Source organism: Balaenoptera physalus, assembly GCF_965194825.1.
Source record: "Balaenoptera physalus genome assembly, chromosome: 15".
Taxonomy (NCBI): Eukaryota; Metazoa; Chordata; class Mammalia; order Artiodactyla; family Balaenopteridae; genus Balaenoptera; species Balaenoptera physalus.
The window spans coordinates 22437303-22450282 of record NC_138894.1 but is presented as its reverse complement, the minus strand read 5'-3'; the positions used below and the strand labels follow the sequence as shown (position 1 = coordinate 22450282).

At 42.0% G+C, this 12980-nt stretch overlaps 1 protein-coding gene across 3 annotated transcripts in view; it reads left to right on the top strand.

Annotated features, from left to right (window-relative positions):
- Window positions 1-12980, top strand: part of CTNNA2 (catenin alpha 2) — a 1185886-nt gene that overhangs the window by 372878 nt on the left and 800028 nt on the right. For all 3 annotated transcript variants that reach the window (XM_082425912.1, XM_082425913.1, XM_082425911.1), the window contains exons 4-5: window positions 1708-1874; window positions 12266-12385. In XM_082425912.1, the coding sequence (XP_082282038.1) occupies window positions 1708-1874; window positions 12266-12385 (287 nt within the window). The remainder of the gene's footprint in view (window positions 1-1707; window positions 1875-12265; window positions 12386-12980) is intronic.

Sequence of the window (12980 nt, the reverse complement as noted above, 5' to 3'; positions counted from 1 at the left end):
TCACTGTGAGGGTTTAAATAACTACAACATGGAGGGAATTACATTATATTTTGATCTGCCTGTAAAATGATGAGAAGAGTTTTTTATTTTCCCTTGTAGTTTAGGATAAATTATAGGATGCATGGCCTTTCAGTGATGTAATTAACTTTATTTAAATCAACTCGGTTTTGATGAATAGATGAGAAGTATCATTTTATAAATATTGAATGACTTGTGTCACCCTAATTTAATTAATTGGTCATCTTAACTCTACTCTTCTGGTTCATTGAAGCATTTGCACCCCTGTGTATGTTCTGCTCTGTGAAGCTTCATTATACTTTTTCCTAGTTCTAGTTCCTAGTTCTCTATTCTCTGGGTGGATATCCACCCCATCAACATGGGGCCCATCTCATGTAGTGAATGATCTCCCTTTGTTTCCCTCTCCTGGGGTACAAATATGTACCTGTCCATTGTGTTGGGTCCGTATTCACCATCACCACCTCGTCTCTGGTTTCCATACCTAACCAGTCCCCAAATCCGTTGTTTCTCTCATGCAGATCTCATTAATACTCACTTCCTCTCTGTATCCCATTCCTATTTCCCTGGTCCATGTCCTCATTACTGCCCCCTCAGATTATAACCATGTTTTCCTGTTTTCTCTGCACTAGTCTTGTCCCTTCCAGTTTATTTTATATAATGTGGCCAAAATTAAAATCTATTAGGTCATTTCCCTCCCTGCTGAGGACACAGTTCAGATCTCTTCCACAGTGTTCCAGACCCTGGTGCCTCTCTTCCCCACACCCCTGACTCGCTGTGACTTTCCAGGTGATTGCATTTCCCCATACTCAGCGCCCTGCTCCAAGTTCTGGAGCCTCGTGGTGTTCCTGCTGCCTCGGGTTTCCTTCCTACCTTTGTCTTCCTGGTGAACACATTTTAGTTTTTCAAAGGCTATCAACGTTGACAGCTTCCCTCCAGCCTCACACTAAATGAGTAAATCACTTCCTCCTCTTCTTTGCCTTCATTCTTAATCATATGTCTATGATGGCACGTAATCACTATTATAAGTATGTATTTACAACGTGTGTCCTCATTAGATTGTGAATTCCTTGGGGCCAGGGCGTTCTTAGTCACCTTTGCAATTCCAGAGCCTGGAAGAGAATCTGACATGAGTATGTGCTTAATAAACATCTGTTGAATCGCTTCAATTGTCTCATAAATGTTCTCTATATTAGAGAATAGCTTCCTAGCAGAGAATTAAAAGAACAGACCTGGGGCAACTCTATAGTCTGTTATTGTCTGATTAGCTCAATTAAGAGTACAGAGCTCATGAGGCCAAGGTCTTAAGTTTCATTCCTCTCTGGAGCAGTTAACTTTATTCTTCAACTGTTAGAAACCAACTAGCCTAGTGAATACCACTGGTTCCAAGGGATGTGCAGAGTGAGAATGAATAAGGTCAGGCAAATCCATCTCAATTCTTAGACAAATTGAATTAAATATCTTCCTTATTGATGCTAAACACATAATTTTACACTTGGGTTTTGTCTACAGCACCTGTCTGGGTGCACTTATGCGTTTGACTTGAAAGTTTCTGCTGCACTGAGGGAGCTGGTACCACCTGGTAATAGTGGTTTTGCAATGAGAGCTGTGATGGCCCATCCACAGATCTTTATGACTGCCAGCCTCTGAGCCTCCTGTCTACCCACATGTGTCTCCATGTCTGTCTTCCAGGTGAGACGATGCGCATTGCCTCTTCCGAGTTCGCTGATGACCCGTGCTCCTCGGTGAAGCGTGGCACCATGGTGCGAGCTGCCCGGGCTCTGCTATCGGCTGTAACACGCTTGCTCATCTTGGCGGACATGGCAGACGTCATGAGACTTTTATCTCATCTGAGAATTGTACGTATGTAGAACTTACCAAAATGTGCTTTATGTGGGTAGCAATATTGACCATGGCACTGAACTGGACCAAAGATGTTTCACTGCTCACCAGATCACTTGGTTACTCACCCAAGTGGTATGCCCCCAATATTTCTACTACTAAAATTATATTCAATAATACATCTTTCAAAGTTGCAGAAGATTCACTTGAATTGTTTTCCTTCTCTCAAAACACAGAGTTTGGATTTCCCCTTAGTTCTTGGCGTACAAAACAGTGCATCTTTCAGGCTGCAGAGGCTGCCGCGCGTGGTGTGCCTGCCTTGACTTTGTCTTGAGATTCAGAGCAGCGCTGGTCCCTGTGGTAATTCAGGCCAGGCCAGCTCTTCTGGGTAGCTGGCCATGTGACCACCTCTGCCCACCTTAATGTGGATCCCATGTTGCATTGTATTTTGTTAACTGCTCCAGCGTTGCCCTTTTGTAGAATTATGTACTTTGAACCTCCCTTAGTCTGGCAATAAAAAGAAGCCTCGTCCACAGCACTGATGGCTAGAATCAATCTTGTTGCATCAAGCTTGGCATCTAACATTCCTGGATTGGGTCTCTGGGTGCATATGTGCCCCACCAACTCCTAGAACTCCATGATATGTGCCTTGCTTGTCAGGATTCCTTGGTTCCTTTTAAGTCTTTTGTTTCTTCATGGAAGTGGAGACTTGCCGTGGTCACAAATTTTCCTGGGTCACGTGCAACCCTCCCAGTCCTTGACAGCTAGGCCTTTCTCTGTTTTCCTAGTTGCTCACTGGTATCTAGTTGCAGCCTGGGTGGACCCACCCTTTGATGATGTAACTCAGTTGCTTAGGAACGTGGCTTCTGCCTTGAGGGTCTATATTCCATGCCCGTATTTTCTTCTTCCATGAAATGAACAATGAGGGGGCAGGTGAGATAGGAAATGAATAATGGCAGCCTGCTCTTACCTCACCTTCCATATCAGATTTGTCCAATATGGAGGTTCATTAAGAAATTTCCAAAATCACAAGTGTTCTCTGTCAAAAAATCTTGGGCAGGGTCTTAGCTGAGCTGGCCCCAATAAAGGAGCCAAGATTTCCAAAATTTTGTATAAACTCTGCAATATTATGAAAGGCCTCAAATGCCAACATCCCCAGGCTGAGTTGCATGGTCATAATCCACAAAGAAGGTGTAGCTCTTCATGGTTTCTGTTCAGGTTCCTGAGGAGCCAGGGGACACGAAGCAGAACCTGCTTGGGAATTTTTCTCTCAGACTTTTCTCAGAGAATAGGCCTCAGAAACCCGGGAAGGCTCTTGCAAGTTGGATGAGGAGAGCAGTATGAGGAGAGACTACCTATTTTACAGGATACTGAGGGGCAGTGTAATTTTATGAATAACCTTATGGCCACTGGAGTAAGACAGCCTAGGTCTAGTCTTGGTTTGGGGTCCACTTGCCAGCCTGTCCTAACCCACCACATAAAGCCTCCACAGCATAGAGAACAGACGGGGTGGTAGCCAAAGGGGAGGGGGGCGGGGGAGGGATGGGATGGGAGGCTGGGGTTAGCAGATGGAAGCTATTATCTAGAGAATGGATAAACAACAAGGTCCTCCTGTAGAGCACAGAGAACTAGATTCAATAACCTATGATAGGGGCTTCCCTGGTGGCACAGTGGTTGAGAATCTGCCTGCCAATGCAGGGGACACGGGTTCGAGCCCTGGTATGGGAAGATCCCACATGCCGCGGAGCAACTGGGCCCGTGAGCCACAATTACTGAGCCTGCGCGTCTGGAGCCTGTGCTCCACAACAAGAGAGGCCACGATAGTGAGAGGCCCATGCACCGCGATGAAGAGTGGCCCCCGCTTGCCACAACTAGAGAAAGCCCTCGCACAGAAACGAAGACCCAACACAGCCATAAGTAAAACAAACAAACAAACAAACAAACAAACAAAAAACCTATGATAAACCAGACTGGAAAAGAGCCTTAAAAAAGAGAATCTATACATACGTAAAACTGAGTCACTTTGCTGTACAGCGGTAATTAACACAACATTGTAAATCAACTATACTTCAATAAAATATATGTATAAAAAATAATAAAAAATGAAACTTCCTTAGGTCTCAGACACCTCATCTGTTAGTAGGGGGCTAATGATTGTGCAGCCCTCAGAGTTGTGGGGAGGTTTAAACTGGGGGAATTCCTTATGAAGCATTCATCACGGAGTCTGGTGCAAAGTAAGTGTTTGGTAAATGGCGGCTCTGTCACCATTGTCAGATCCCGGAACTGCAGTGCTGGCTGTTATTTCTGCAGTCCCGCCTGAATTACATGCATCTTTTAGGCTACAGATGACTTTGTTCTCAAGTGTGTTGGAGAAAAAGTTTTGTTACCTTTCTCTTCCAGCCTGCTTAGTCTTCAAAGGCAACATTTTAAGAAAGATCTTTCCCCAGATGGACAGTCTTCCTTTACCAGGAGAATAGGACTGAACCTAAGGAAATTAACTTATCTTATATGTTCTCTGTGCCATGGAAGGCCATTTCAAGCCCCTCTTGAGGAGTGATGAAGGCTAAATATTCTCCCCGAATGGCCCACAAGTGGAGGGTGCTTGTGCAATCGGGGCCTGTAGTGTGATGTACGGCACCAGTTGCTGCCTGCAATCCTGCCTCTACCCACCTGTTTTGACCAGTGCTGTCGGCTGATAATATCACACTGCAGCCTGTCTTAATGTGGAGTCAATTATATCCTCTTCCCGACACAGCAGTTTGAGAAGTTAAAAAAAAAAAAAAAAGATTTAGCACAAAATATGGAAAGGTCAACCCAGCAATATTAAGTAGTCCTGTCAGACTGTCAGTAGTAAAATTAAAAATGATTGTAGACTGAATAACACATTTGTTCTACTGAAAGCGCAGCCTCTGCAGGGAACAGCGGTGGCGGAATGGTGTCCTCTTGTGGAGCAAGTGGGGAACTGCAGCTTCTGGTGCTATCGCTGAATTACTCAGGTGGCATGTGTCATACTTGGGTTCAGGTCAGTCAGGGTTTCATACGATGGGACTATTGTTCCAATCCCCTAAAAAAGACAATGTGTCAACAATTCTTTGCAAATGAACATGGTATATAATTCTTCTTAGCATTTTTGTTCTTTTCTATAGAAGCACATCCTCTCATAAACAAGTGTTGTCTGCCAGCATCTACTTATTTGTTTTTAACTCAAGATGAAGGAAATATCTTTATGTATTTTGATGGAGCAGGTTAGAAATTATCATCTATACTTTTATCAAGACTTCTTCCAAATAAAAATGAGTTTCTTTACCAAATGGATGATAGAACATAGATGAGAAAAAGAGTGGCAGGTGCTTTCTAACGATAATAAAGCAGTGACTTGATTTGGGGTCGGAACATTGATTAACACAGTATAAGGAGTCCTGTAGCTTCCTGCCGTGTTAACCACTGCATAGGTATTTTACCTTTAAGCATTTCAGATAATATTTTACTTTTCATCTTTTAGGCCGTATGCCAAAACTTTATTGCCGTTCTTTGCAGATATTGATTTTTCTCGTTTCTGAGTAACTTACAGGAATATGGAGGGAATTGCCTTCTTATCAGAAACTTATTTTCATGTTTTTCAATCAATAATTCACTGAGTAGATGAAGGAGAGTCCATTTATTCTCCTAAAATGCCCGTCTTCATTTTCTGCCCTGCACCCTCTAGGTAATTGTTGGCAAATTGAGTAATCCTGAGCAAAAGTCATTCACCCTCTGAAAATGAGTAAATAACTGGGAATTCTGCAGAGGTTGTGTGATTTAGCAGTGTGTAGGTTTTTGCATTCTGCTACCTTAAAATTACATTTGCAAACTTAAGTTTACATGCCTGCTAAGGAGTCCATCTTTTCATATAACACATAGATATTCTAGCTGCTCATATTAAGCTACTTGCTCTATTTTGCAAGTATTTGTGTGTGTTTCAATGTTGAGCTCTCTTTTGAATATGTTATATTAAGGATTCGTATGACTGCTGAAGGTTTTTGCTACTGTAGTTATTTTGAATTCAGGAGGATAGTGATGGAACAGCGAGTGACATATAGTTCAAAGCCGAGTTATCGCCAAAGTGGGAATTTGATGTTCCTGAGCGAAGCTAAAGGAATCATTTGCACATCAGACATCATTAAAAACTACTGAATTATAATCACTTGTATTGTTGAAGTTGCTGGTGAGTGATTCCCTACAGACACCTGGTGTATCCTGCAATCAGTTGACATTATCAGTGTGTTAGATGGAGATGTGACACTTCACGCTTTGAAAGGACTCCTGCATTTCAATCAGTGATCGAGAAGAGCAATATTTATTTTCCCTAAACTCTGAATGAATGCAATCAGAGTATATTGTCCAATTCTTAGCGTTGGTGATGTCATTACACACAAACTCACCTAGCCATGTGTGTGTCAGAGGAAACAATCACTTTTTTCTGTACTCAGGCTGAGTCCTGGAATAATGATGTTCCCGATTATCTCAGAATTTCTCCCTAGAAAGTCAATAACAAAATGAGAAAACACAACCATTTAGTCAACTTCTCAGAAAATTCAAATTATCTTCGAGACTACCAGGGGACAAATCTAATGCTTCTGCCCCATTGTTGGTGGGTGAGTTTAATATTACCTGTGATTTTTGTGACATTAGCATTGAATAGTCTTAGTGAGTCCCCAGTAACATTATTTCTCAGTAGTCTGCTGTTTTGTCCTGCAACTCTGATGTGGCTCTTTTTTAAAAAAAAAATTTATTGAAGTATAGTTGATTTACAATATTTTGTTAATTTCTGCTGCACATAATCAAGGTATAAAATATCCTTGTCTCTGATTATAAAGGTAGACGTTACTGTCCAGGTTCTTAGCACATGTTTTACATCAGAGCTGTCATGGCATTAACTTCAGCTGGTTTATTTGGAATTTATTTATTTATTCAGTTATCCTTTCAAGAGATACTTATTGGATGCCTACTATGTATAAGACATTGTGCCAAGATATATGACTTCAAAGGTAAATAAGATTCAACTCCTGCCTTCGCAACTTTATAGGCTGGTAGTGGGGGAGACTTTAAGAAAGAGTGCAGTACATGTTGTGAAAATTGCGCATATTGCTATGGTCTCACCTGGAAGGAAAACATAATAATTAGGATGTTTTCCATTTTAAATAACAGAAACCCAACTCAAGTTGGCCTTTCCAAAAGGGAATATATTGGCTCACCCAACTAAAAGTCCAGAGGCAGGTAGCTTCAGGCAAAGCTTGATCAAGGTACAAACATGTGAGAAGGACCAGGTTTCTATCTCTTTTTCCTCACTAAGGACACTCTTCTCTGTAGGCCCTTTTCTCAAAATCTCAAGGTAGCTGCAAAATATTCTCAAGATTACATGCTTCTAGACTATAGTTAGCAAAAAAGAGGACATTCTCTTCCCAGGCAGCTCAAATAAAAGTTTTAAAATTTTGTAAGTCATTTTGGCCTCTAAATCAGGTATACATCTCTGAGTTAATTATTTAGAGGGGGCATGGGATGTGCTAATTTCTTAGTTTGGTCAGCACTGTTCCTCTCCCTCATCACCCCCCAAGCCAAGGATGGGATCAGTTCAACCAAATGTATTGTTGGGTGATTTGGGATAATGTGAAGAAGGGTGATGTGATTGGGAGAGGGAGGTGTTAGGACTGGGGCTCAGTGAACTGAATGAGATTTGCCTTTTCCTGAACTAATTGTTCAACCACAAATTGAACAGGCTGGAGTCACAAGCCCAAGCCTGAAGCTGGGGGCTGAGAGTTGAGGGTGATTGGCAAGAGGTTGGCCCCATCAGAAGAGTGGGGAAGGTATCATCCTGTCCAGTAGTGAGAGCAAAACTACACAGTAATTTGAGCAGGGAAAGCTTAATATAAAGAATTATTAGGGGCTTCCCTGGTGGTGCAGTGGTTGAGAATCCGCCTGCTAATGCAGGGGACACGGGTTCGAGCCCTGGTCTGGGAAGATCCCACATGCCGCGGAGCAACTGGGCCCGTGAGCCACAACTACTGAGCCTGCGCGTCTGGAACCTGTGCTCCGCAACAAGAGGGGCCGCGATAGTGAGAGGCCCGCGCACCGCGATGAAGAGTGGCCCCCGCTCGCAGCAACTAGAGAAAGCCCTCGCACAGAAACGAAGACCCAACGCAGCCAAAAATAAATAAATAAATTAATTAATTAATTAAATAAAAAAAAAGAATTATTAGAGCTAATAGATTAGAGTAACAAGGAATTGTCTAGGAAGACTTAAAGAGAACTCTAGGGAAGGAGCAGCCACTCCCTCCAGGACTGAGATAGAGCACTCTAAGGAGAGCCCACCCCAAACCAGGGCCAAGATCCAGATGTTCTTAGGTCACTGAATGACAGAGAGGCCACTGAAGTGCCACACAAGCCAACGGAACTTGCTAGAACTCTGCCCTTTAGGGTGTCAAGGAAAACTGTGCATGGAGACATGTCTCACTAGAGGCATTCCACTACAGTATCACCAATGGGGGCCACCTGGTGTTGGAGGAACTACCCCTGCTGCCGAGCCTGTCCAGGGAGCGCTCCAGGACCAGGAAACAAAACCCCTTCCTCCTTTGTTGCCTGTCAAACACTCTCTCCCTACAAAGCTTAACATAGGAATAAGATCTTAACGTAGGAATAAGATGTAAAGGGCCCAGCTACGTGTTCACAGAGCAGGCAGAAAGTATGAAATTTAGATTTGATAACCAGCCTAGGGAGAGAGTGATTCACTGCTCCCAACTGGGATGCTCTTGCCATAAGAAGGGAGATGGATCCAGGTGGGACAGAAGATTTCACCTACTGAGAGCTTCACAGACGGAGGAAAGAACAAAGGCATGAGAGTGAGGGAGGGACTTGGAGAGTTCACAGTAATCTGGTTGATTGATTCTGTTGTTGGAGCAGACAGGGTGAGGTTGGGAGGGGCAGTCACAGAGTTAGAGAGATACAGGGTGTGGAGTGTCTCTGTTATCATGATAATTAGTTTGGACTCTACCCATTTGTTTAGACTCTGTATAGATTATGGGGAACTGCTGAGTAGTCCTAAGCATTAGAATCAGCTTCGTGATTTAGCCAAATAATTTTGGTAGCAATATGGAGAAGGAATTAGAAGAGGGGTGAGCCCAAGCAGAGAGACAGATTGAGAGATGATTAAAATGATCCAGGCCAGTGAATGAAAGGAAAGCTGAGTGAAGGCAGTGGCAGTGTGTACTGTGAAGGGGTAGATTTTAGAGAAATTAAGAGGTGGAATCACTAGAACCTGGAGACTGATCACATGGGGCAGGACTCTTAATGAATCTTCATTATCAGCTGATCAGTACAATCCAAACTGGACTCCAGCAGCTTTACAAAACCATCCTTTTTAGGAAACTGAGGCAGCACAGCCCAGGAGTTAAAAGTATGAGCTCTGGAGCAAGCTATCTGGGCTCACACCCTGGTTCCTGCACTCTCTTGCTGTGAGACCTCTCAAGCTGGCTCTGTTACCCCTCTGGCTGCAGTCTTTCCTCTGTAAAGAAGAAACAAGAAAACTATCAGCTTCAAAGAGCTGTTTTGGAGGACTAAATTAGATATATGTAAAACATTTGGACCAATGTCTGCTACATCATAAGTAGTCAGGGACACTGGCTATTGTCATTTTTCTTGTACAAGCTGAAAGTAACTTTGGAAATGTATCAAGCTGTATTATTGTACTTTATAAAGCATGGCACTTTATAAATAAATGATGCTAGCATTTAATCATTCTTGCTATCTGATGAAATCATTTTCTTCACCTTTGAACAAGGAAACAGAAAATTTAATCAAGAAGGCCAGCTTATCTTTAGGAGGCAGAAAGATAAAGTATGATGTTGCTGAGATATCCATGGTCAAACCAGAGTATATGGCTCAACAAGTAAAGTAGTTAAATATAGAACCTTGTCTTCATTCATTCATTTACTTGGCCAACTCCTATTTCCAAGATAACATCTTTTAAATTTAGCTATAAATCCAGATCCTAACAAGAGAGCTTTGTATGACTTATTAGTTTCATTAGTGTCACTTAAAATCCAATCAACTGGATATCAACTGAAGGACCCTGGAATGAGGTCAGTCTGTCCAAACGGAAATGATCGTAACAATGATTTGTAGCACTGGTATGGGCAGTGACTGTGGACAGGAGAACAGGGTCACACGGTCCAGGAGGAGAATCAGACTCTTCTGTTCCCGCTGTCCCCATCCCCGTATGCCTGCCTAGCTCCTCGTAGGTGCTTAATAAGTATTCATACTTAAGAAGTATGAATTCTCAGACTACTTTTTTACATCAAAATAAGTAAGTGCAGTTTCAGTCAGGAAAATTGGAGATTGATTTGATGTAATTAAATTATTGTCTTTGGCCACGCTGTGCAGCATGTGGGGTCTTAGTTCCCCAACCAGGGATCAAACCTATGCCCACTGCATTGGGAGCACGGAGTCTTAACCACTGGACCACCAGGGAAGTCCTGGAGACTGATTTACAGAGTCTGTCTCAAACAATTTGACAGAGCTGTTGACTAAATAATAGTGACAAGTAGGCTTGCTTTGGAAATGGGGGTAAGGGCTATTTCAGACAAACTCTGAGAAGACTCAAGATTTTAAGAGTTTTAAGGGACAAGCTCTGAAAATAATATCTAAATCCACCAAATAGGGAGGAAATTTTAATATCCTGTCTAGAAGTTCACCCTTTTCAGCTATCCCCATCCCCAGAACTCAGGCTCCAGTATTAAGGACAGGAAGACCTGCCAGAGCTGAGGGTTCTCACGTTGGTGTTCGTCAGCCCAGGCCGGCCATGGGAGGAGAATAACTATCTGTAGGGTCCAAGGTCTCAGGAGGGCATTTATTACAAGGAAGGATGTGGCAGCTGCCTCTAAGGGCCCCCTTTATCAGCTTGTTGGAAGTGACTTCCCAATCCAGCACACAGAGTCCCCCAAACCTCCCCTTATAACACCTCCCCCATGAGCACCACTCTTCTTCTCAGAACCATCACACAGCCTGCCATCTGTGTCCTTCCGCTCTTCCCAGGTCCCTGTCACCTGCAGACTTTCCAAGAGCAAGATGTAGCCTTTCCTCTTCACAATCGTTCAGGAACAATGCAAATAGGTATGACAGAAAGATCTTCTATCTTCCATAAAAGATGAGAATGGAAACCTAATTTTATCTGGAGTCTAGATTGAACCCCCATCACCATCATTCTAAATAACTTCCCTTGCTTGCTGCAGCTCTTTCCTTAATGAAATGTTAGCCTATTTAGTAAGTTTAATGGTACTGTCATATCTATGGAGGAAAAGATTTGATGATATCCATTATCACTGGTTTATATACACTACTCTCTTCCTGCACTCAGTGGAAATTGGTGAGGAAGTTGGATTAGCCACCTTTGTGATTGTGTCAAGTTAAACAAAGGTGTATCTCCATAGTACTATGTTAATCTATGACTTTTTCTAGCCATTTTAATGGTCATTTGGATTTCTGCATTGTCAAACAATGAACTGTCTGTATATTGTCCTTTGATTTGGTCTAAACTACAAGAGCCAATTGGAATTCTGCAGTAGACCCATACATTCTCTGTATTTCTCATTACTCTTTCACAGCTACCATTTCTCTTTTTCTACTGCCACTCTCAGAAGCCTGTACTAGTTGAGGCCTCTCTACCAGACTCCCTTCAAAACTAAAAACTTTTGATTTTGCAAACATAGTTCTGTCTTGTGCCTTATTCACTCACGATTATGTTCTTGGCTATTTCCACTGATCGTTATTCTGTTCACCCTAGTTGATGCCACCTTACATGGCAACAAAACTTCAAATTCACTTACTTCTCGAGGCTCAATATTTTCTCTTCTATTGGATGGCAAGGTGTAAACTCAGCTTAAAATTACAATCCCTTTAGTCCCAGATTTAGAGGTGATGCCAAGAAGATTGGTTGCAGATTTAAACTCTCTCAAACTTTTTGCAGCCCAGGAGTTCCTCCAGTTTTTGTTTGCAAAACATTTCCTCCTCTGAAGATTTCTAAAGTTTGTTTTTCAATTCCATATTTCTTAAGTATATTTTCCTTTATTTTTCTACTTGAAATTAAAAGTCCATATCCCTTATCAAAACCATAACTCAAAATACAATCAATGTAGTATTTTATATGCTTCAGGAGTTCAGCAATTATTATCTTTTATATACAAAATATATAAATGTTGAACAAATATTTATTCTGATTATAAATGCTTCTTGGGGTACTTTTTCCCATTATTTTATTTAAATGTTAATGCATAAATGTTTTCTTTTTAACAAACTAGCATTTCTAGCATGTTTAATAATATTGCAATACTATCCAGTTATAAATATATTGGATTTTTTTTTTTTTTTATCATTTCAGGTAGAGGAGGCCTTGGAAGCTGTCAAAAATGCTACAAATGAGCAAGACCTTGCAAATCGCTTTAAAGAATTTGGAAAAGAGATGGTGAAACTTAACTATGTAGCTGCAAGAAGACAACAGGTGGGAAAGATTTTGGAAATCTAGGGGAGAAAGTGAGTGAGTTTAAGTAACCTTGTAGTTTTGTAGGCCCGGACAGTGGATCAGCTGCATCTGCTGGCTGTCAGATCATCAGATACCTTAGGAACCTGTGATCACATAGGCATCTTCCTACTCGAGCCCGTTCTGGCCCTACTGTACAGTGGTGGTACTCCCTGGGTACTCTCGGGCCCCTGCATGCTTACAGTAGGTCACAGGCCACCTGCTTCACTGGTGGGAACCACCACGCCAGCTCTACCACACTCTAACCTTTCTTTTTTTTTTGACTTTTATATTTATTCTTTTATGGAAGTATAGTTGATTTACAATGCTGTGTTAATTTTGGCTGTACAACAAAGTGATTCAGTTATACATATATTGATATATACATTTTAAAATATTCTTTTCCATCATGGTTTATCTCAGGATATTGAACATAGTTCCCTGTGCTATACAGCAAGACCCTGTTGTTATGCACTCCATGTGTAATTGTTTGCATCTGCTAACCCCAAACTCCCAGTCCCTCACTCCCCCACCACCCTCCCCCTTCACGGCCACAAGCCTGTTCTCTATGTCTGAC